At 39.7% G+C, this 24,221-nt stretch overlaps 1 protein-coding gene across 3 annotated transcripts in view; it reads left to right on the top strand.

Moving 5' to 3' along the window:
* Window positions 1–24,221, top strand: part of LOC126458385 (apoptotic chromatin condensation inducer in the nucleus) — a 113,363-nt gene that overhangs the window by 31,952 nt on the left and 57,190 nt on the right. For 2 of the 3 annotated variants that reach the window (XR_007585625.1, XM_050095373.1), the window contains exons 5-7: window positions 9,145–9,235; window positions 9,341–9,368; window positions 10,706–10,818. Coding sequence is in view for 2 of the 3 variants with exons in the window: in XM_050095373.1 (XP_049951330.1) it covers window positions 9,145–9,235; window positions 9,341–9,368; window positions 10,706–10,818 (232 nt within the window). In the remaining variant the exon portion in view is untranslated. The remainder of the gene's footprint in view (window positions 1–9,144; window positions 9,236–9,340; window positions 9,369–10,705; window positions 10,819–24,221) is intronic. The other variant, XM_050095374.1, reaches the window with a different exon arrangement.

Raw genomic sequence — 24,221 nt, 5'->3', positions numbered from 1 at the left:
AGTTTGGGAACAGATGTGATTATACTGTTTTCTGATTTATTTTAAGCTGTTTAAGTTATTGTCACTCATTTCACGTTTAGAGATCTTGTTAACAATGTAGGAGAAGATAGATTGCTACTTACCATAAAGGTGACATGTTTGCAAAGTTGCAGACAGGCACGATTAAAAGACGCTTAAACAAAACTTACAACCACAGCCCTCATCAGCAAAAGAGAAGCACCCACCATTCAGACACACAAGCAAGCACAGCAGGTTGCCAGTTCCTGCAGCTCGGGCCGAATGCAACTGTTGTATGGGATGGAAGCAGCAATCTGGAAGGGGCAGGGAATGGGAAGGGATAGTAGTGTATGGGTTGGGAGGAAAGAGGAACACTGTCTGGTGGTGTGTGCAGGGGCTAGAATGCCAACAGGCAAAGCTTCAGAATTTTGTGTGCTGGGAGGTTGGGGGGAAAAGGAAAGGAGCAGGGTAAAGATGCAGAGGGCAACAAACAAAGAGGTTGGAGACAAGAATGGGGAGGAAGTGACATGACAGAGGGGATGGAAACTGCTGGCTGGAGGGTATGGGGACCGTATGTTGAGGCCGGGATTAATGCGGCAGCAGAGAATGTGTTGTAAGGATAACCCCCACCTGCACAGAGGATACAGATGGCTCAGGTAGTGAAGCAGCCATTGAAATCAAGTATATTATGTTCAGATGCATGCTGTGCCACAGGGTGGTCTACGTTGCTCATGGCTACAGATTGGCAGTGCTCGTTCTTCCTGGTGGACAGCTGGTTATTAATCATGCCAATATAAAAAGCTGTGCAGTGATTGCAGCAGACCTGGTAAACGACATGGCTGCTTTCATGGGTGGCTCAGCCCCTGATGGTGTAGGATAAACCTGTGGCAGGACTGGAATAGGAAGTGTTGGGTTGGTGGGCTGGCAGGTCTTCCACAGGGATATGATTCTTGTGACATGGGGCTGGGAGTGAACGTGGCATAGGGATAGACTAGGGTGTTTAGGAGGTTAGGTGGGCAACAGAACACCACTTTAGGAGGGGTGGTAAGGATCTCAGGTAGGATGTCCCTCATTTCAGGGCATGACGATAAGTACTCAAAAGGCAAGGCGATGGATGTGGTTAAGTTGTTCAAGTCATGGGTGGTACTGGGTGAGGAAGGTGGGTCACTCTTTTATGTCTGGTTCTTGTGGGTAAGGGGAGGATTAGGAATTTAAGGGAAAATGGCATGGGAGATTTGTTTGCGGACTAGGTCTGGGGGATAATAACTGTCTTTGAAGCCCTTGGCGAGACCCTCAGATTGCTGGGCAAGGGAGTTCTTGTCACTGCAGATACTCCATCCTCGCATGGCCAGGCTTTATGGGAAGGAGTTTTTGGTGTGACAGGGATAACAGCTGTCAAAATGCAGGTACTCTTAGTGGTAGGTGGGTTTAATGTGGACAGAGATGCAGATGGAGCCATCAGACAGGGCTCTCCAACATCAAAGTACCAATGACATTTTGTCATTTACACTCCACAACCCCAACCCCTTTACCTCCTGGATCCCTGCTCACCACAGTTGACACCACGTCCCTGTTACCACGCCTCCCCCCAGGGGGCTCGTTACTCTTTGGTTCTTGGCTACCACCACGAGGCCCCAGCCTTTGCAGCATCTTTTCCCTTCTGCATTGCATGTGTGTCCTCTTGCTATTCTTTTTCGCCTCCCTTGGGGAACGTGTCTGGGGTGTTATTGGGAATGTCCCACATTGTCCGTTGCTAACATAAGAACAGTCTCTCCACTTTTTTTTCTCGTGCCCTTTTCCTTTCTTCATTCACCTTCTCATATCCTTCCTCCGCTTCGGCATTTGAGGCTCCACATTTTCTTCTTCTTCTTCTTCTTCTTCTTCTTCTTCTTCCTTGTGCTGCACTCCTGAACGCAGTCCCATGTGTCTGACAGGTGACTGGGTAAGGCGTAATTCCCAGCACTGCATTGACAGGTACGGTTCGCACATAGCCCCTGGTAGAGGCCAGGCCCAGAGAGGGGTGATTGCCTGAGCTGCTACCTTCCCAAATTGCCGATTGGTCCATCAGTCAGGTGTCTGGGGGTTGTGACCTGAGACGTGAAGAGTGACCTACGACGGGTGCACCCCCTTGTGAAGGGGGCCTCCAGTTGGAAGGAGCACGCCATTGGAGACAATGGCAATCGTGGGGCATTTTCTTGCCATGAACCAATTGTCTTCACAATTAATAACTACGAAATGTTAACGGAATGAGGCTAATGTTTCAAAGACCCTTCCAGCTGCACCACGGTGCTTTGTGGTTTCAAGTACTGAAGACTGTCAGTCCTTCGCAACAGTAAATCCGTTTATTATTCAGAAAGGTGTTGTTGCAATTGCCTTCCCTGTGAAATCATGCTCTCATTTACGGAATGACGCTTTGCTTTTGGAGGCTACTACTCTAGCACAACTGCTTACCTCTTTACTTACTTCTCCTCAGCTGCCGCGTTTGCGCCAAGACCCATAGAATTCTGAGCTCTTCCCGAGGTGTTATTTACACTAGGCTGCTCGACAGTCTTACAGAGGCCGAATTCCAAACATACCTCTCCTATCAGCGTGTTATTGCCGTCCATCGGGTGGTGAAAAAGGTAGATGCCTTCTTAGTGCCCACACGCACTCTTTTGCTCATCTTTGATAGAGTGGTGTTTCCATCCAAGATCAAAGCAGGCTATGAAGTTATCACAGTCCAACCATACATTCCGAACCCGATGCACTGCAACCAGTGTCATCGTTTCAACCACACTAGTGTCTTGTCGACACCTGGTGAAATGTGTAACCCGTGGTATGGATGTGCATGAGGGCGATTGTTGGCCTCCTTCTTACCCCTGTATCAACTGCAATGGCGACTCCCGCCTCCTCTCGAAATCATCCCGTGTATTTTGATTGAGTGGGCTATCCAGGAAATTCGGGTAAAGGAAAAAGTGCCATACCCAATCGCCGCAAGTTATTGGCTAGTCGCAAACCCTGCGTTCTACTGTCTGTTCTTGCTACATCTCACTTCATGAAGGACGTGGCCATGCAGACATGACCTCAAATTCTGCTCTGAGGTTGTGAAATCGCCTAGTGTCATGTTAGCATCACCATCCCTTCATCCAGCCGTGCAAGAAGCCATCAGACTTTCGCCTCATGGGGCAGAGTTATCAGCTACACAACTGGCAGGCCGGAAAGGACAGAAGCAATACTCCCGTGAAGACTTCCTACATCCCTCCAGCCAACCAACCAACCTGACTCTTCCTCTGCTAACCGGAAGTTTGTTATTGGCAGTGTTTTGGTCTGAGCTTTACGTGAGTCTTCACAACTGGGTTAGGAAGATGTGGGCCAGCCACAGATGTAATACTATTCTTGGGCATGGCATTAATGGTGGTGCAGTACCCTGTAATGCAACATTCTACTGCCAGTGGTTGACTGAGTTGCTATTTGCTGTAGTACAATCCATCATTTCCACAGCCAGACATGTGATGGGAGTCTATCATACATCTGGTCAGGGGAATATAAATAGTCCCTGCTCGTCCAGTAGCAGCATTCCTTTGGCACATTCCTTTACCTGAAACTTCAGCCAGTATCTGGGAAGTCCCGAGTTAAAACGTGGGGCACCTGCATATTTCAGTCAGTCGCCGGAGGCCACAGGCCTACACCAGCCTTGGTCCTGTAGCATGACACTGTTGCACCATAAGCCATTGTGGCAAGGGAATGGATCATTGTGGCCAACAAACTACAAAGCCAACACCTATAAACAACCATCTTTTTCCTTATTGTGCTCTCCAAAACCACTAAATCCCCTTTCATCACTTGAACTATACATCCAGCTCTTCAATCTGAGAAATTTGACAGCGTTTGCCCAACCCTATTGTAAGCAAAGTAAAACCAATGTTGTGGGGTGGCCAGTTCTGACTGTAGAGTTGCATGTACAGGAAGCTCTGGTATTGGTTTTCCAGCGCAATGACAAGTGTGGCGTCAAGAATTCTTTTTCGACAGGAACATTATTCATTATTCGATGCCTCCCACACAATACTTCGACAAATGCAGATCATATGCTGATCATGGTTAGTACGCAGTGCGTTGACACCCCAAGCAGTGGAAATCTGAGGCAACAGCTGTTGTCATTGTACATACTTTTCAACGATTTAGCGTGTTGACTCTCACCTCACAATGCCAATGGCTGGTGTACGCCACAATCCAGAACAGCTGGAAGAAAATTGTAGGCACAACCCATGTTGCACATGGGACTCCAGAGGCTGATCTGTGTATATGTACATATTCCGCTAGCCACTGTATAGTACCACTTTCCTATTCCACTCACAAATGGAGCGAGGGAAAAATGACTGTCAACATGCCAAATGTTCATCGGCAGCAGTAGAATTGTTCTGCAGTCAGTGGCAAATCCCTGTTCTCTAGACTTTCTCAACTGTGTTTCACAAAAGAAACCTTGTGTTTCCTCCAAGGATTCGCAATTGAGTTCGTTAAGCATCTCCTTAATGCTCATGTGTTGATCAAACCTACCGATAACAAATGTTACAGCATTATTCTCAGTTGCTTTGATATCTTCCTTTAAAGTGGCCTGGTGGGGATCCCGAACACATCAGCAATTCTCAAGAATGGGTCTCACAAATGTTCCATATGTGGTCTCCTGTACAAATAATCTACACTATCCTTAAATTCTCCCAATAAAAAGATAGCGTGAAGCATCACATCAGTAATGCTGTATTCTTCCATTACAGGATTCTTTTTTCTACTCACCTGTGTTAGCTTACATTTTCTACATTTAGACTAATCTGCCCTTCATCATACCAAATAGAAATTCTGTCAGTTATCCTGTACCCTACTACAGTCACTCAGTGGCGATACTTTACCCATATGTTACATCATCATCAGCAGACAATCACAGATTGCTCCTCATCCTATATGTCAGATCATTTATGTACATGGAGAATAAGAGTGGTCTATCCCACTTTCCTGGGACATTCTTGAACATACTGTTTTTCTCTGCTGAATACTCGCCATCGTGGACATCATATCCTTCTGTTACTTGAGAAGTTTTCAAACCACTAGCACATCTTGGATCTTAGTTCGTATGCTCAATACGCATTAAGAGTCTGCAGATGGGCATTGTGTCAAATGCTTTTCAGGTGTCTAGGAATATGGAATCTGCCTATTGTCCTTCATCCATGGTTTGCAAGATATTGTGCAAGTAAAGGGGATGTTTGGTTTACATGCTAATTTGTGGACAGAAGCTTAGATGTCTCAAGAAAATTTATTATTTTTGGACTTAGAGTATGTTGAAGAATTCTGGAACATACTGATCTAAAAGATGTGAGCCTGTAATTTTGCGGGTCCATTCTTTTACCCTTCTGTATAGAAGTCATCTGCACTTTTTTTCCAGTCATCGGGACTTTATGCTGGGTAAGAGATTCACTACAAATGCAAGCTAAGTAAGGGACCAATGCCATGGAGTACTTGTTCTCCATATTTGAGACTGTGCAATGGTCAAATGATGGTATGTTTGTATGATCCTTCTATGTGAATGATTTTTTAAATGTCAGATTAAAACTTCAGTTTTCTTTTTGCTGTTGTCCATTCCCACACCAGAATGGATGACGAGTTACTGGACAGAAACCTTCAAATGGCTTAGTGATTTCATATAGGACCAGAATTTTCTCAGGTTCTTGGCTAAACACTTCACAAAGGTATGACAGTGACAGTTGTTTGGTTTGCACATTGATCTTTTTCCAGATTCAAAAATTTGTACCAACTTCTGCCTTTTGACATTTACACATTCTTTTTTTACCTGAGACTGCAAAACACTGTGCTTACTCAATTTTATTACTAAACCATGGTGGGTCTTTACCACCCTTCACCCACTTACTTGGCTCATACTTCTCCAGAGCGCAATTTACAATCAATTTAAATTTGCCATTAATTCTTGTACATTCACTATCGTGGAACTAAATGATATCCATTCTCTGTCTAAGTGGGATGCTAACTATTCCTTATCTGCTCTTTCCAGCATAAGTACTGTCCTAGCTTTAGTGGCGGATTTATTAACTTTAGTAAGCATCATCACGATATCATGATCACTAATCATGTGTCTATGGTGACACAGTCGGTAAGGTCAGGTCTGTCTGGCTGTAAGGTCTGAATTATTTCAGTTTTGTGTGGGCTATAGAATTTACTGCTAAAGACATTTTTGGGAAACATGTTTAGAACTACTTCACAAGACTGTCTGGCCATACCACCTGCAGTGAATCCATAGACGTCCCAGTCTATACTTGATAAAATTATTTAATTGGATAGATAACAGATCTACTTGTCAATCACAACAGTCTGTTATGTGTGTGTGTGTTCTGCCGATGCTTGGTGAGTAGATTTTTTTTATCCACCCAATTAAATAATTTTATCAATAGTTGATTGCTTTTGTTGTTGCATACCTGGTAGGTTAATGTCAATTCCAACAAATATTGCATGATCAGGGCATTTCTGCACTACTGAACATAACTTTCTTTGAATGTCTCTGCAAGTCCATCTTTATGCAGAAGGTTGCTTGCTTGACATAGGCTGGTCAATATAGAATGTCAGAACAGCTTCAGTGGTCTAAATTTCCTGTTGTCATTTTACTTGAACCACTTTCAACACTACATTACACTATCTTCAGGCCCCTGTGTGAGGACAACAATAATAACAGTGTGAAATCTATAACAAAAAGGGTGATGTAAGTATTATATACAGTGGCAATAGTTAGTAACATATAACGATATCAATCTGTACAGGGAGTAACATCAAAATTAAAGGTAAATTAAGGAATAAAATGAGAGAACAGTAGCACACACTACAATAACTGGAAATTCAGAGGGCTGAACGTATTTTAATTAGACATTCTTTAAATAGAGTTGGCCGATAAAAATGTCAGTCTAGGTCAGTTATTCATGTTCAGATAACTTAACAGTTAGAATCAATTTCAACCTCTATAGAGACAATATTTTTGTTGACTGCAGTGAATATTCCCCCTCCTATGGCATCTAACCAGTCTTTACGATGTGCATTCGCTGGACAGTCTTGCCTCAGCAGATCCTATATGAAGTCCAGAATTGTCAGCACTGGTTGGAGACTCACAGATCTGTTCCACCCAGTCACTGACACTGCTCGTTGAGGCTGGAGTAGCTTAGCTGTAAAATCAACTAATGAATGAGACAGAGACTGGACCAGTCAAATGCACAATGTCAAAGGAATGCTTTTATTGGTGAGCTGGAAGCATTCCTATCCTCTACAACCATATGTGTAGGCTCCCATCATGCACTCAGCTGTTAGAACCCCATGTTGTGCTACACAACATAGCAGCCCAGTCAACCAACAGCAGCAGAATGCCGCATTATAGGGTACTGCACCAGCACTGTTGTAGTGCCCGGCTGCCGAATATACGTATTCGTCCGTACTCTGCAAACCACCGTTAGGTGCATGGCAGAGGGTAAGTCCCATTGTGCCAGTTATTAGGGTTTACGTTTGGAGTGCAGGAATGATGATTGTTTGAATGCCTCTGTGCGTGCAGTAATTATTGTAATTTTATCGTCATGTTGCTTATGTAAGCAATACATAGGGGATTGTAGTATATTCTTAGAATCTTCTTAGAATCATCATTTAAAGCCACTTCATGAAACTATGTTAATGGACTTTCTCGGGATAGTTTACAGTTATCGTCAAGAGCCTTCCAGTTCAGTTTCATCAGTATCTTTGTGACACACTGCCATGGATCAAAAGAACCTGTGACCATTCTGTATATGTTCAGTATCCCCTGTTAGTCTTATTTGGTAAGGGTCCCACACACTTGAGCAGTATTTCAGAACTGGTCGCATGAGTGATTTGTAAGCAGTCTTCTTTATACACTGATTGCATTTCCCCGTTATTCCAGCAGTAAGCGGAAGTGCACCACCTGCCTTACCTACAACTGAGCCTATGTGATCATTCCCTTTCATATCCCTACAATGTTGTTACATCCACATATCTGAATGAGGTGGCCAATTCAAACAGTGACTCATTGATACTGTAGTCATAGTATTCTGTGCTCATTTGTTTGACGACGTGCACAGTTACATTTCTGGACAATTAAACGAAGTTGCCAATCTTTGCTCCACTTGGTGAAATCTTATCTTAGAGTTCTGATTGCAGCTTCTTTCAGATAGTACTTCATTATAGATAACTGCATCATCTGCAAAAAGCCTGATTTTACTATTAACAACATCTGTGAGATCATTAATGTACCACAAGGCAAGGGTCCGAACACATTTCCCTGGGGCACACCCGAAGTATTTCTACATCTCTTGATGACTCTCCATCGAAGATAACATGTTGTGTTCTCCCTACCAAAAAGTCCTCAATCCAGTCACAAATTTCACTTGACACCCCTTATGATCTGAGTCAAATGCTTTTCAGAAATTAAGAAATACTACATCTACCTAACTGCCTTGATTAATCCGTCGGGAACCACTCCACATAAACGATGTTCACTTGCGAAGGTCTATCCGAAGTTCAGGCCACAACAGTATCATTTGATTTATGTAATATCTGTTGAGATTTTGATGACATGTGAACCCTCAACTGCCTACACTATTCAAGAGTGGAGCAGTCAATAAATAATCTGAAAATGGTTTTGTGAACACACTGCCAGACATTTAAATATAAATTGCTGAGTAGTTGTAGATGCAGGAAGAACTACTACTCTTTTATGAATGCAACATTTGCTCCATATTTGATTCAGTATCTATTGTACTAAGTAAAACTGCAAGGTAAATTCAGAAACATTAAAAAGTGGAAGGAAATGGTTCATGCCTAGTCAGTTTTTTCCCTGCCGTGTACAAGAAATGGTGTATTGCATAAACTAATAATAGAATATGATGCTTTGTATGGTTTTCCAATATCGTACTTTAGCTGCTATAGAGAAGTAGGACATCATCTGCTTTGTGGTAATTAATTGTTTGTTTGACCTTTATTACAGGCGTACCATGTGGTGCGCTTCTGGATATTTCTCTGTGAGGGTGTCTGCATGTGAAGTATCTCTATTAGTTATCCAGTCTTATCACACATTTCATTTTATATAACTACTATTATTGTTGTTGTTATTTGCAGTTCAGAAAAATCTGTTTCAAGAATTGAAGGGGACACAGGAACCGTTTCCCGTGCCAAAACTGATATTGCAACAGATGGCAAGGATAATAAGGTAATCGAAGTGTTACTTGTTCCCTCAGTACCACTTCAGCTGATCTTTTGAGTTGAAGCCATTCAATGCTTTTATTATAAACACATCTTTTTAATTTTGTTTCAGGAGAATGAGAAGCTGGTCTCAAATAAAGGTGAGTGGGTGTACCAGCAAAACAAGCAAGAACTACAACATTTAGAGTGTTCTCTTTTTAGTAACTATTTTTTTGCACACACACACACACACACACACACACACACACACACACACACACACACACACACACACGACTGCAGTCTCTGAAGCCATGCCGAAAGCTTATTTTGTGAGTCTTTTTGTTGTGCCTATCTGCAACTCAGCATCTCCGTTTTCAGAATATTGTACTTCTTACTTGATACATTATCCATTTACTTAAAGCTACATTTCAAAACACTATAAAAGTTCCAAGTCCCGGATAAATTTAAATTTGAAACAAATGTGTTTTTGTACAATTATTCATCCAAGCTTCACTGATGTTGATTTGAATTTATTAGTGTTTTTGCATGGTGTGTCTTGCCACATTCCAGTGCACCAATCGTGCACTCCTTTCAAAGTAAGACCTGCTATGTACTCTCAAATATTATATAATTACAAAACATTCGTACAGGCATTTACGTTCCAGTGTCCATTGTTTTATGATATGTTTCATATTTGGTTGTGTGTGTATGATTGATAAATGCATTGGTCATCGTCAAGTTCCATGTAATGTGAAATGTAAACAAATACAAGAACAGTATTATAAATGAATGAAGCAACAGCAGAAACTGAAGAAATTTGTTTTTCATTTGACCTCGTATTCAGGAAGTAAAATACAGTTTCAGTTACAATGCATTGATTAAATGTTGGGGAAAAAAGGGTAGACTGTGAAGACAAAATGCAGTGCCTGTCTGACAGCCGAACAGTTGTTGCAATGTGGGGTTTTCAGTTTGTGGTGTTCATTGTCATACTTAATCTTAGCCTTCATGATGTAGATTTCATTATGCTGCTCCCCTCGCACACAGCCTTACCCCATATTCACCACCTCTGCTGCATGGGTCTGTAACTTATTTGTAAAACTCACATAGTCTGTGTTGTTTGTGTGTAACATATTTAAATGATGTAGAACAATGGTGGAAATTAGCAGTTCAGTTTAAATAGCTTTTCCACCATATGTTTCATAAAATACTGTAAAATATAATATTTCTTTTTCTAGGCCGTGATCTTTCTTTCAATTAGCCTTTGTGGTTTCTATTTTTCAACCTTATTCATGATGGGATGGATTTGTAATTCCAGATCTCATTATGTACACATTTATTATTAATCTTTATTTCTACTTTCTTGAAATGATGAGTCACTCGAATGGAATGAATTTAATTGGCCCTTTTATTCTTGATGGCATCATTTTTTAGTCAGAAATGCGATGTGTTATCTTTTAATTATATTTTTCCAACAAAATTTTATGATTTCACCCAGCAGATGCAGCAGCAGCAGCTGGCAGCATTTCTCGAAAAAGGCGTTGGGGTGCAAGTAAGACAAGCCGAGCCAATAAGAAGCCTGTACTTTCAATCTCATCAGATTCTCTCAAGGTAAATATTGTCTATACCTACAAGGAAGTATGCTGTAGTAGTCCGACATAGATGGCTAGGAATAGGCAGGCAGAAGCAGGGATGGTTGTTGCACTATTGCCTATTAGCAACAATTTCTGCTGTGCACTGAGATGTAACAAAATGTATAAATGGACAGCAGCTTTCTCCTTCCAGTTTGATGAAGCCATGTATAGTGTAATTGATCTGACCCACTTGTTCATGTAGTGTGTTACAATCAAAGACGGTGACTACTTGTTTAAAGTCTATCTAGAACAATTCGCTATATAACTCACTGTGGTCCTGTTTAAAGTTCATTATGACAATGATTTCAAAAGAAAGCTATGGCACTTGTATTGATTATCAGAGTCTACATCACAACAGATGCAAATGAATAATTTATCTGTTGATTGTTTACATAATACTGTCATCTGAATTAAAAGTGGAAACATGCATACACAAAAATCAGCAAAAAGTATTTTTGCTATTCAAGTAATATATGTTATATTCCATCTTTTGAGATGGTAATAAGTCTTATTTAGACAAAACAATTTTTGCTTTATTTCAAAACATCTTCAGCAGTCACACAAAAATTTGGTTTTTCTTACAAATCTGTTTGTCGGTACTGTAAGCAGTGCCTGTGTTCTACATTACTACAATGAAAAAGTTCTAAATTACGATTAATACTCACAATGTACTTATTCATACTGCATTCCTAATGGTCTCCCACATATTTCTAAAAGATTGCACTTCACTGACACTGGATATACATACATTTTCATGTTGTGTGGAGGCACGTACACCACATGTAGTTGGTTTTTCTGTTGCTTTATGTGATTATCATTTGTCTTGTTATCTGTGGTTGGAGAGAGAGAGAGAGAGAGAGAGAGAGAGAGAGAGAGAGAGAGAGAGAGAGAGAGAGAGAGTACACATGTACATAGGTTTCAATATTTTGGTGTGGGTGTATATGTGAGATTCATGTTCTAACTTCGGTGCGTACACATTATTACATTGTTTTAGGTACTTTACTACAATAGTGGGAGGGGGGGGGGGGGGGGCTCATGAGTGGGTATGCTGACTATTTTGGGTGATACTGTCTTTTTGGTGGCTAGATGGAGTTTTATTTATCTGCTATATGTTTCAGGTGTTACTGAGGGAGTTAGATTAGGAAATGAGACACTTAATGTAGTAAACCAGTTTTGCTATTTGAGCAGCAAAATAACTGATTAAGTACGTGTATGGAGTGTAAGCCTGTATGAAATGAAACTGGACAATAAACAGTTTAGACAAGGAAAGACTAGAGGCTTTTGAAATGTGCTACGGAAGTATGCTGAATTTTAAATGGATAGATCATCTAACTAAAGAAAAGCTACTGAGTAGAATTGGGAAGAAAGAAATTTGTGGCACAACATGACTAGAATTTTAGATCTTTTGATAAGGTCACATTGTGAGACATCAAGGGATCACCAGTGTAGCATTGGAGTGAAACGGAGGGTGGGATCATAGAGGGAGACCATTAGGTTGAATGCAGTAAGCAGATTCAGAAGGATGTAGGTTGCAATAGTTATTTGGAGATGAAGAGGCTTGTACAAGATAGACCAGCATGGAAAGCTAAATCAAACCAGTCTTTCGACTGAAGACCACAACAAAAACAACTTGTTTTATTTAAATAACTGATGTTTGTTTGGTTGTTTAGCATGTCATTCTTTCTCTGATTGGCTATCGAGTTTGGAAGTTTTCTTACAGTGTCAGGAGATGTTTTTTGTTGCCGAGTCAGTACTACATTCATATTTGCTTCTATTGTGGTTGGTGGAAATGTTGAGTGGCTGGTATCATACTTACATGTTTTTTTATTTTCTTTATATTATTTCAAATTGCCTGCTGGTCTGTCCTAAGTATAAAGCATCCCAGCTGTTGCACTTGAGTTGGTATATGTCAGATTTCTGATATTCCAAATTCTGTTTGTTGGATATGAAAGTAATCAGATTCAGCAACAAAAAACATTTTGTGACACTACAAGAAAATTTCGAGATTCAATGGGCATTCACAGAAAAGCAACACATAATAAACAACCAAACACCAGCACCCAAACATCATTTAAACTAATCAAGCATAGCAGAGAAATAACAATCCTCCTAGCTACCGCAGAAATAGTGTCACAAGAAAACAGTCAACATACCCACTCAGGATCATCCACTACACCGTAGTAAAGCAGCTTTAACTAAGTACTAATGTGCGCACGCAGAAATTAGTTAACATGTCTCCCCTACACACACACACACACACACACACACACACACACACACACACACACACACACACATAGTCCTTAAATGGAGTTTTAGCCTAGATACATGGAAGGAGTGACCCAGAATTATAATTCCCACTTGTTAAGATGTTGTAAGAGCTGTTTAACTACACTGAAGAGCCAAAAAAACCGGTACACCTGTCTAATATCATGTAGGGCCCCCGCGAGCATGCAGAAGTGCCGCAACATGATGTGGCATGGACTCAACTAATGTCCAAAGTAGTGCTGGAGAGAATTGACACCATTAATCCGTAAGAGTATGACTGGGTGGAGATTCTTCAGAACAGCATGTTGCAAGGCATCCTAGATATGCTCAATAATGTTCATGGCTGGGGAGTTTGGTGGCGAGCAGAAGTGTTTAAACTCAGAAGAGTGTTCTGGAGCCACTCTGTAGCAATTCTGGACAAGTGGGGTGTCACATTTTCCTGCTAGAATTGCTCAGGTCTGCCAGAATGCACAGTGGACATGAATGGATGCTGGTGATCAGACAGGATGCTTACATACGTGTCACCTGTCAGTATCTAGACGACCTGTCAGCCGTATCAGGTGTCCCTTGTCACTCCAACTGCACGTGCCCCACAGCATTACAGAGCCTCCACCAGCTTGAACAGTTCCCTGTTGACACGCAGGGTCCATGGATTCGTGAAGCATGTCTCCATACATGCACACATCCATCCGCTCGACAAAATTTGAAATGAGACTCGTCCAACCAGGCAACATTTTTCCAGTCATCAGCAGTCGAGTGTCTGTGTTGACAGGCCCAGTGAGGCGTAAAGCTTTATGTTGTGCAGTCATCAAGGGTACGTGAGTGGGCCTTAAGCTCCAAAAGCCCATATTGATGCTGACATTTGTTGATGCCCAGCATTGAAATCTGCAGCAGCAATTTGCGGAAGGGTTGCACGTCTGTCATGTTGAACGATTCTCTTCGGCCGTTGTTGGTTCCGTTCTTACAGGATCTGTTTCTGGCCACAGTGATGTCAGAGATTTGATGTTTTACCGGATTCCTCATATTCACAGTACACTCTTGAAATGGTTGTATGGAAAAATCTACACTTCATCGCTGCCTCTGAGAAGCTGTGTCCCATCACTCGTGCACCAACTATAACACCACATTCAAACTTGATAACCTTCCATTTTAAAAGCAGTAACATATCTAACAACTGCGCCAGACACTTGTCTATATATAGGATTGCCGACGACAGTGGCATATTTTGATTGTTTGCATATCTCTGTATTTGAATACGCATGCCTATACCAGTTTCTTTGGCACTTCTGTGTATAAACTCACGAATAATCTGAAATTTTAAATACAAAAAACACACACTTTGTTAAAGACAGAAACAGGAAGAATTGTTTGTTTGGTCCTTCCTGCATATTATAGTGACAGAAGTTGTCACTCCAGTTGCTTAATGTTTGTTAGAATTGACTTGTCTATGTTAAACAAGGAATAGTAGTTCCTGAAGGAAGATATAAATTCCTTGCCCAGCAGCTGCAAAACTTCCATTGCAGCTGATGTACCACAGTCATCATTTGCAAAACCATGTGCAGTAACACAATATGTTGTGTTTCACAATTCCAGCTGGCAACAAGCATATGCATAGCTGTAGAATGTAGAGTCTCATCACTGCCTGAATGAATGGAATTGACTTCAGGACAGCTGTTACATCATGTTTGGCTTTAAGATAGAGCATTCTGACACAGGCTGCAGGTGATGCATAGTTCAGTGAAAGGAACACAGCATTTACACTCCTCAGATACAGTGTTTTCTTGCGATGTTCAGGGCTTAGGTTAATAATACTCACTATTTTCCTACCCATTGCTTCCATCATAACATTTAAATGTCTGAGAAATCTTTACCAGATGCCTGGTGCCATGCAGGCATTACTGTTGTATTCGTAGGTATCCTTTTTATGTCGCCATTTACAGACAGTAGCGCTGTAATTCATTCTTCACTTTTTTACTTTCATGATATTTTTCTCCCATAACAGAATATGTAAATTTCAAAAAACACCAGTTTCATCTGCATTAGAAATTACCCTGGCTTGTAACCCTGTAGGAATCGTTTCTTCCAGTGATTTCCACTTTCTATATATACAACCTCACTCTTTCCACTTACACTCTAAAATAAGCGATTATTATGTTTTTTATAATGATCCAACCAGCTCGTGATGACAATCCCTGCTTTATTTCTTCGTTAATTGTCCTCGGTCTCAACATACTGGCTGAAAAAATAGGGGGTGGAGTGCAGTACTGTCTACTGTAAATGATGTAGCTGACGTGTGCACATTTGGCGTTTCACAGTTGTTTACTTTCACTTTTAACCCCCCCCCAATATACACTTTTAATATGGCCAGTGCACTGTTGTTTAACTTTCGATAAGCCTCATTAATAGGTTGCAGGAAAACCTCCACATACTGCTACAATAGTGCACTACTATTGAGCATCTACGAGCAGTAAAATCCCAACCACAAAGTTCACTGTTCTTGAAGAATAGAAAGGTACATATGGAGAGCAGGCACTGTCATTGTTTTTACAGATGGCCTAATAGTGTAAGACTTATTTCATAGTTAAGTTGAAGCATTGTTGTTATTCTAACCAACACAGGTTTCTCGTCTGAAACTTGTCTGTGGACTGACTGTCTTGGGATCAAAATTTGGGCCCTTATATATCCTCACAGTAATAGGTACTGAAACTACACATTGCTTGAAGTTAAATTTACAGAAATTACAATTAAAACCTAACTCTTTAAATTAACTGAATACATCGAAAAATACATCAGACTTCAAGAAGAATATAATAATTCCAATCCCAAAGAAAGCAGGTGTTGACAGATGTGAAAATTACCAAACTATCAGTTTAATAAATCACAGCTGCAAAATACTAACGCGAATTCTTTACCGACAAATGGAAAAACTAGTAGAAGCCGACCTTGGGGAAGATCAGTTTGGATTCCGTAGAAATATTGGAACACGTGAGGCAATACTGACCCTACGACTTATCTTAGAAGCTAGATTAAGGAAGGGCAAACCTACGTTTCTAGCATTTGTAGACTTAGAGAAAGCTTTTGACAATGTTGACTGGAATACTCTCTTTCAAATTCTAAAGGTGGCAGGGGTAAAATACAGGGAGCAAAAGGCCATTTACAATTTGTATAGAAAGCAGATGGCAGTTATGAGTCGAGGGGGCATGAAAGGGAAGCAGTGGTTGGGAAGGGAGTGAGACAGGGTTGTAGCCTATCCCTGATGTTATTCAATCTGTATATTGAGCAAGCAGTGAAGGAAACAAAATAAAAATTTGGTGTAGGTATTAAAATCCATGGAGAAGAAATAAAAACTTTGAGGTTCGCCGATGACATTGTAATTCTGTCAGAGACAGCAAAGGACTTGGAAGAGCAGTTGAACAGAATGGATAGTGTCTTGAAAGGAGGGTATAAGATGAACATCAACAAAAGCAAAACGAGGGTAATGGAATGTAGTCGAATTAAGTCGGGTGATGCTGAGGGAATTAGATTAGGAAATGAGACACTTAAAGTAGTAAAGAAGTTTTGCTATTTGGGGAGCAAAATAACTGATGATGGTCGAAGTAGAGAGGATATGAAATGTAGACTGGTAATGGCAAGGAAAGCGTTTCTGAAGAAGAAAAATTTGTTAACATCGAGTATAGATTTAAGTGTCAGGAAGTCATTTCTCAAAGTATTCGTATGGAGTGTAGCCATGTATGGAAGTGAAACATGGACGATAAATAGTTTGGACAAGATGAGAATAGAAGCTTTTGAAATGTGGTGCTACAGAATAATGCTGAAGATTAGATTGGTAGATCACATAACTAATGAGGAAGTACTGAATAGGATTGGGGAGAAGAGAAGTTTGTGGCACAACTTGACTAGAAGAAGGGATCGGTTGGTAGGACATGGTCTGAGACATCAAGGGATCACCAATTTAGTATTGGAGGGCAGCGTGGAGGGTCAAAATCGTAGAGGTAGACCAAGAGATGAATACACTAAGCAGATTCAGAACAATGTGGGTTGCGGTAGGTACTGGGAGATGAAGAAGCTTGCACAGGACAGAGTAGTATGGAGAGCTGCATCAAACCAGTCTCACGACTGAAGACTACAACAACAACAATACACTGTATGTAAATATTTTGTATGGGGATTTTTGTATTCCAATGCTTTTGACAACAACAATGTATGAAGTTGGATTGCAACCTTCCCTCATTCTGTTACACCAGTCGACTTACTTGGGAATGCGCTGCCGATCTTCTCTGGATAGCCGGCTTCTCAAATCTCTATAAACTTCTTCTCTGAAGAATGATGCTAGTTAAAGGAATATATAAGACTCTCTCTTTACTCATGAAATAAGTAGGTACTCTAAGGATACTTTCAGTTCACTGTCGGTATATTTCAACTTTCATAAAGAACAAATTGTCATTTCTCACATAAATATTTTACTTCTTGTAAGTCACCCGTGTCGTCTCACATTAGACACAATTAAGATACATTTACTAAAGCGTTGGTTTAACAACTGCGGAAATCACAAACAAGTCTTGCCTCTAGCACGCCTGTGTTGAAAGTTACTAAAAATCATTTTTCAACTCCACTGTTTTTTTTCAACACAGAAGTCAAAGTTATAAAACAGCACCAAATAAAACAGCGGTTCCTTGGGGCTGCGTGTTCTTTCATTACAACTTCCTTGGCGCAATCGACAAGTACTTGTCGGTGCCATTCGACTGCCGTGTCTACAGTCTTCTCACTACACACTTTGGACCTGCACACACAGACAGGCGATGCGCAGTAGATAGGCTCTCTCACACTTATATTTAAAATATCATGTGTTTGAGACGGTAGAAGGCCGAGTGGTTCTAGAATTTACATGGAAATTCTCGGAACACTACACATCACCATCCTCTGATCGAACACACAATATTTTATACATAATCATTATGCGCATTAATATCACACACAATAACAATTCACATTTTAAGAGTATATATTTATTACGTAGGTTTATATATAACTTTACCACATCAACAACATCCCCCACCCCCCCCTTCCAATCGTAAATGCCAGGTGTTCGTGACACACCAGTAATCTAATTTCTGTTCTGTTGTAGTTTGGAGGAACTCTGGGGAACATGAGGGTGTTCCTTCTGATACTCGTAAACTTACATAAAACGTAATAATGTTAGTTGTGCACTCAGGTCTTTCAGTGCTCTGTCAAACTCTTCCGCAGTATCGTATCTCCCATTTCATCTTCATCTACATCCTCTTCCATTTCCATAATATTGTCCCCAAGTACATCGCCCTTGTATAGACCCCTCTATATACTCCTTCCACCTTTCTGCTTTCCCTTCTTTGCTTAGAACTGGGTTTCCATCTGAGCTCTTGATGTTCATACAAGTGGTTCTCTTATCTCCAAAGGTCTCCTTAATTTTCCTGTAGGCAGTATCTATCTTACCCCTAGTGAGATAAGCCTCTACATCCTTACATTTGTCCTCTAGCCATCCCTGCTTTGCCATTTTGCACTTGTATTCCTTTTTGCCTGCTTCATTTACTGCATTTTTATATTTTCTCCTTTCATCAATTGAATTTAATATTTCTTCTTTACCCAAGGATTTCTACTAGCCCTCGTCTTTTTACCTACTTGATCCTCTGCTGCTTTCACTACTTCATCCCTCAAAGCTACCCATTCTTCTTCTACTGTATTTCTTTCCCCCATTCCTGTCAATTGCTCCCTTATGCTCTCCCTGAAACTCTGTACAACCTCTGGTTCTTTTAGTTTATCCAGGTCCCATTTCCTGAAATTCCCACCTTTTTGCAGTTTCTTCAGTTTTAATCTACAGGTCATAACCAATAGATTGTGGTCAGAGTCCACATCTGCCCCTGGAAATGTCCTACAATTTAAAACCTGGTTCCTAAATCTCTGTCTTACCATTATATTATCTATCTGAAACCTGTCAGTATCTCCAGGCTTCTTCCATGTATACAGCCTTCTTTTATGATTCTTGAACCAAGTGTTAGCTATGATTAAGTTGTGCTCTGTGCAAAATTCTACCAGGCGGCTTCCTCTTTCATTTCTTACCCCCATTCCATATTCACCTACTACATTTCCTTCTCTCCCTTTTCCTACACTCGAATTCCAGTCATCCATGACTATTAAATTTTCGTCACCCTTCACTATCTGAATAATTTCTTTTATTTCATCATACATTTCTTCAATTTCTTCGTCATCTGCAGCGCTAGTTGGCATATAAACTTGTACTACTGTAGTAGGTGTGGGCTTCGTGTCTATCTTGGCCACAATAATACATTCACTATGCTGTTTGTAGTAGCTTACCCGCATTCCTATTTTCCTATTCATTATTAAACCTACTCCTGCATTACCCCTATTTGATTTTGTGTTCGTAACCCTGTAGTCACCTGACCAGAAGTCTTGTTCCTCCTGCCACCGAACTTCACTAATTCGCAGTGTATTGTACATTTGCACAAAATATCCAGAGGTTATAGTTTTAATAGAAATTAGGCATATTCATGATAAGTGATGTCCTTTTTGGTTAAACAATGGTTGCATGCTAAGATCTGTATCACTTTATGCAAGCCCTGTCTTGCTTAAAAGAATTAATCCTTATGGGTAGCAAAAATTACCCATAAGGATTAATTCTAACTTAATGTCTAAAAAAAAGTTTAACACTAATGGCAAACTATAGTCATTACATCATAAATAATTGCAGTTCATAGTTCTCATAACATTATAGTAATTAGCACTAAAATTGACTATAGTATGAAAGGTGTGGACTAGAAAAAATATTAAAATCAAGTGCACATTACACACCAAACATTACTCAGTCATAACTTGTCTGAAACTTGACTTTGGGTTTCTTTCCCATTTGCAAAATAACGAAAACTCAAGATGTGCAACAGCATAGATTTACTAATCTTTACGTTATAAAAAAAATAGTCAGCATCACATAACTTAATTACAAATCAAATCAAAATTAAGGGGATAGAAATTGTACCAAATCATTGCCCTATTTCTCTACTCAGCTCTGAGAACTACTCTCATTCAACCAGAAAATTAAATCCTCACAAAATGTTATCAAATGGTTGACCTGACAGAATATTCACATCAGTCTATCACCACAGTTAATCAGCAAGCATACTGTTCTTCGTTCCAGTATTACCACTTTAAGCTCATAATTCCTCAGAACACCAATAGAAGTTTTGAGATAACTTATAGATCCAATGATGCAGCATTATATAACGTTTACGTCACAAAAATATTGCTCTTTCTGTTAAGCTATCATTCCAGCTGCAGTGTCATGAATTGCACAATATAAGCAGTACCAGATGTTGCCAAGTTCACAATTAGATCGTCAATAGAGTTACACCACATTTGTTTGTAAACAGGTATCTTTTTCATTAATCATGTCTGTCAGGTCCATTGTTTCACTTACCTTTCTCACTTAGTTAACTAGTGGAGTGCATTCTCATAAAGTATCCCTACTGCAGAGACAGGCTCCCAGCGATTAAATCCCTAACATTATTCATCATGTTATTATTACATTGTTGCTTCATTAACTAATAAATGAACATCTTCTCTGCTTATCCAATGCAAAATTGATTCTACTGACAAACACTCCACAGTAACAGATCCGTATGCTAAGGCAGACTTAACTCTCATTACCAATCCGACAAAATTATAACTTAGAAAAACTATTATTTCACTGTATTCCATCAAATTGCTTATGTTGTTAGAAGAGGCTGTACCACGGTTCACTTCTATGGGCTGATAGTTGTCTCCATATACTGATTGCATTGAACACAAACACTTCTATTATACCACAATTAATATTAAGAACTCATATTTAAGATGGTTTTTTCTGCATATTGACTCTGCTGCTGCACCAATGAGCTGATCACTTCATATGTTAATTATCCTCTATGTATGCTGACACTTTTCATTTTCCGTTTACCTAACCTCTTTCTTTGACATAAATTCTTTCACCATGGTACCAATTTACTTTCTTTCATCCTCTTATGATTCTATTACTTATCACTAACACAACATAATGTATATAGATAACACTAGAAAAACTTTCTGTAACGTATTTCTATACTTCAGAATCCTATTGATTCACTTACAAACTACAGATAGGATAGGAGAAGAGTTTGACTGCCTCAGGGAATGTGAAAATTTAGACAGGCAGCTGACGTAAGCGTTATCACCACATAATGAATCCAACACAGAATGTTGAACCCCCCTACTTGCTAATTGCACAAAAAATTATTCCCAAATATTACATCAATGCTAAGATTTTAAATTACCAATAAATTGCACTCGAACAGCTGCCCTATCAATCCTCTAGTTTTACACTCTTTGATAGCTTACCAGCAACACCAATAATTGTTATTCCAGAAACATACATCACCACTATACCCTTCGTGTTCTTAATAGATTCAAAAAATGCTTGGCCAATGTCATTCAAATCACTGCCACTATCCAGTAAACACTTTGATCCACTTCCTTTTTACTTACCATGTGACCTTGTTCATTCGAAAAAATCCTCATTAATCTTTTGCCTGGAAGAAACTATCATCCAGCTTACCAAAAAATTATCAGATCCACTGTCACTTTCTCTATGCTTTAGATTTTGTACCTCTTCCACGTTTATCTCCATTTCAGTCAATTTTGAATCTACATTTTCATTTACTTTTTCCAGTTTTTCCTCTGCCACTACTGCACACTTTGTTTCTAAATCATTTTATAATCTGACGATTTGGTTCTCAAGTTTAACCCTGTTATCGGCACACAATTTTCCTGGCAGCTTTGACTTCATCTTTACACTGTTTTTCAGAAGCTGCCGCCCTCCTACTCTCTCTCTCTCTCTCACACACACACACACACACACACACACACACACACACAAAGTTTCTTTCTCTCTGATACACATTTACTACTCATCAGTGTTAATTTCTAATTGGTGTTATGTACTACTTTCTTTATCTTTTCATCTCAATCTTTCCCTACTGCCTCAACCTTCATATTTAATTCTGAAAGATTAGAGCTAACTACCTTAATTTCCTTTTTAATTTCTTTCTTCAGTTCATCTTTTAAGGTAATCATGTCAGTTTTAATACTACTAATTTCTTCTTTCGTATTAATTTCCATAGTATTCAAACTACTAATAATTTGCCTTAACATCACTTTCACTTTTCCGTCTGCCATACACTTTCGCTCTTGCTGATTTTTACTACCAGGTTCCTCCTCTTTAAACTTAATGACCTCATGCACTTCATTACTGTTTTCGTCCATTTCGCTGATACCACCATACAATGTAGATGAAGCTTTTATCATTTTATCTACAATAGGATTTCCATCCCCATCATTCAAAGTTACATTCATGTCTGATTTATTTTTAAGTACTATCCTCTACAGAACCAGCCCCACTTAGGACTTTCTGTTCACTTAAAAACTTGACCTCTACAGCTTTGTTCTCAGTCCCACTGCCTTGTTCGTTAAAATCACTCATTATGTATCGCTTAATATGAAATGGCTTCTGCTATGAAATTACCATGTTTTTTAAATTCTCGTCTGCTGCTGCTGCTGCTGCTGCTGCTGCTGCTGCTGCTGCAGTTGTCGTCCCGATTTGTCACCTGCTGCAAGTTGTAATTCTCTCGGCGAGGCATCCTGTTTATCTGTGGTCACTTTGTGTCACCTGCATGCTGATTGGCTGTCCCTGTGCTCAATGGCTGCTTCCATAGAACCCACTCACTGATTAGTTGCTGTTATACTGTGGCCATGAATCCCCAGAGCTGGTTGGCTGTAGGATCTCTTCCATTTAAATCCCTGTAAACTGCCTGAGTTCAAACTTCACTATCAGATTTCGTGAGTTCTAGTTTATTGTGCCTACACACAATAATCCTTACCCGGAGCACCATATGTGACGAAGTTCCCTGCTTTATCTCTTTGTTGATTGTCTTCGGTGTCGACGAACTGGCTAAAAAATAGGGGGTTGAAGTGCAGTACTGTCTATTGTAAATGATGTAGCCGACATGTGCACATTTGCATTTCACAGTTGTTTACTTTCACTTTTTACAACCCCCCATATACACTTTTAATATGGCCAGTGCACTATTGTTTAACTTTCGATAAGCCTCATTAATAGGTAGCAAGCAAACCACATACTGCTACAGTAGTTTGCTATTGAACATCTACGAGCAGTAAAAACCTAACCATGAAGTTCACTGTTCTTGAAGAATAGAAAGTTACATATGGAGAGCAGGCACTGTCATTGTTTCTACAGATGGCCTAATAGTGTAAGACTTATTTCACAGTTAGTTGAAGTATTGTTGTTGTTCTAACCAGTGCAGGTTTCTCGTCTGAAACTCAGCTGTGGACTGACTGTCTTGGGATCAAAATTTGGGCCCTTATATATTATCACAGTAATAGGAACTGAAACTACACATTGTTTGAAATTAAATTTGCAGGACTTACAATTAAAACTTAACTCTTTAAATTAACTGGCTACATCGAAAAATTGGTTCTTTTTAACAGTTTCTTCTTCTGCAAGGATTAAGCCGAATTATTTGTTTAAATCATGAACTTAACTTGTTACACAAACAATGCTTTTGACAAAACTGTTGATTACTTTGGAATTAATTAAGGGCTGGTGTTGCTAACATGTTTTCAAATAGTTCTTTTAAGAATACTATCGGTTTTTCCTCCAAATCTTTATAATTAGTACAGAATCTATATTTGTTTATACGTCAACAATAGAATTTAAGTTATGAAACAATTACTGATTTCACCTTATAACAAAAGATACTAACTAGGCAAAGTCGAAATAAATTAGAAAATAAAGTATGTACATAAAACTTAAGCACAAAATTACATCTGGTGTTATATTCTTTAAAACTGAGGACCAACCTTTCTCTGTTATGAAAATGCAGATTATACTCGCTTATGTTTGTGGTAATTAGTCAGACATGAAAAAAAAAAAAAAAAAAAAAAAACTATTTAAGGAAGCAGATGGCAAAACAAGAGGGGAAGTAAAAATATACCAGCTTGCTTCGTCACAAGCCATTCAACACACTGAAATTT

Source organism: Schistocerca serialis, chromosome 2 (assembly GCF_023864345.2).
Source record: "Schistocerca serialis cubense isolate TAMUIC-IGC-003099 chromosome 2, iqSchSeri2.2, whole genome shotgun sequence".
NCBI classification, from domain to species: Eukaryota; Metazoa; Arthropoda; class Insecta; order Orthoptera; family Acrididae; genus Schistocerca; species Schistocerca serialis.
This window is presented reverse-complemented; position numbering and strand designations above follow the sequence as displayed.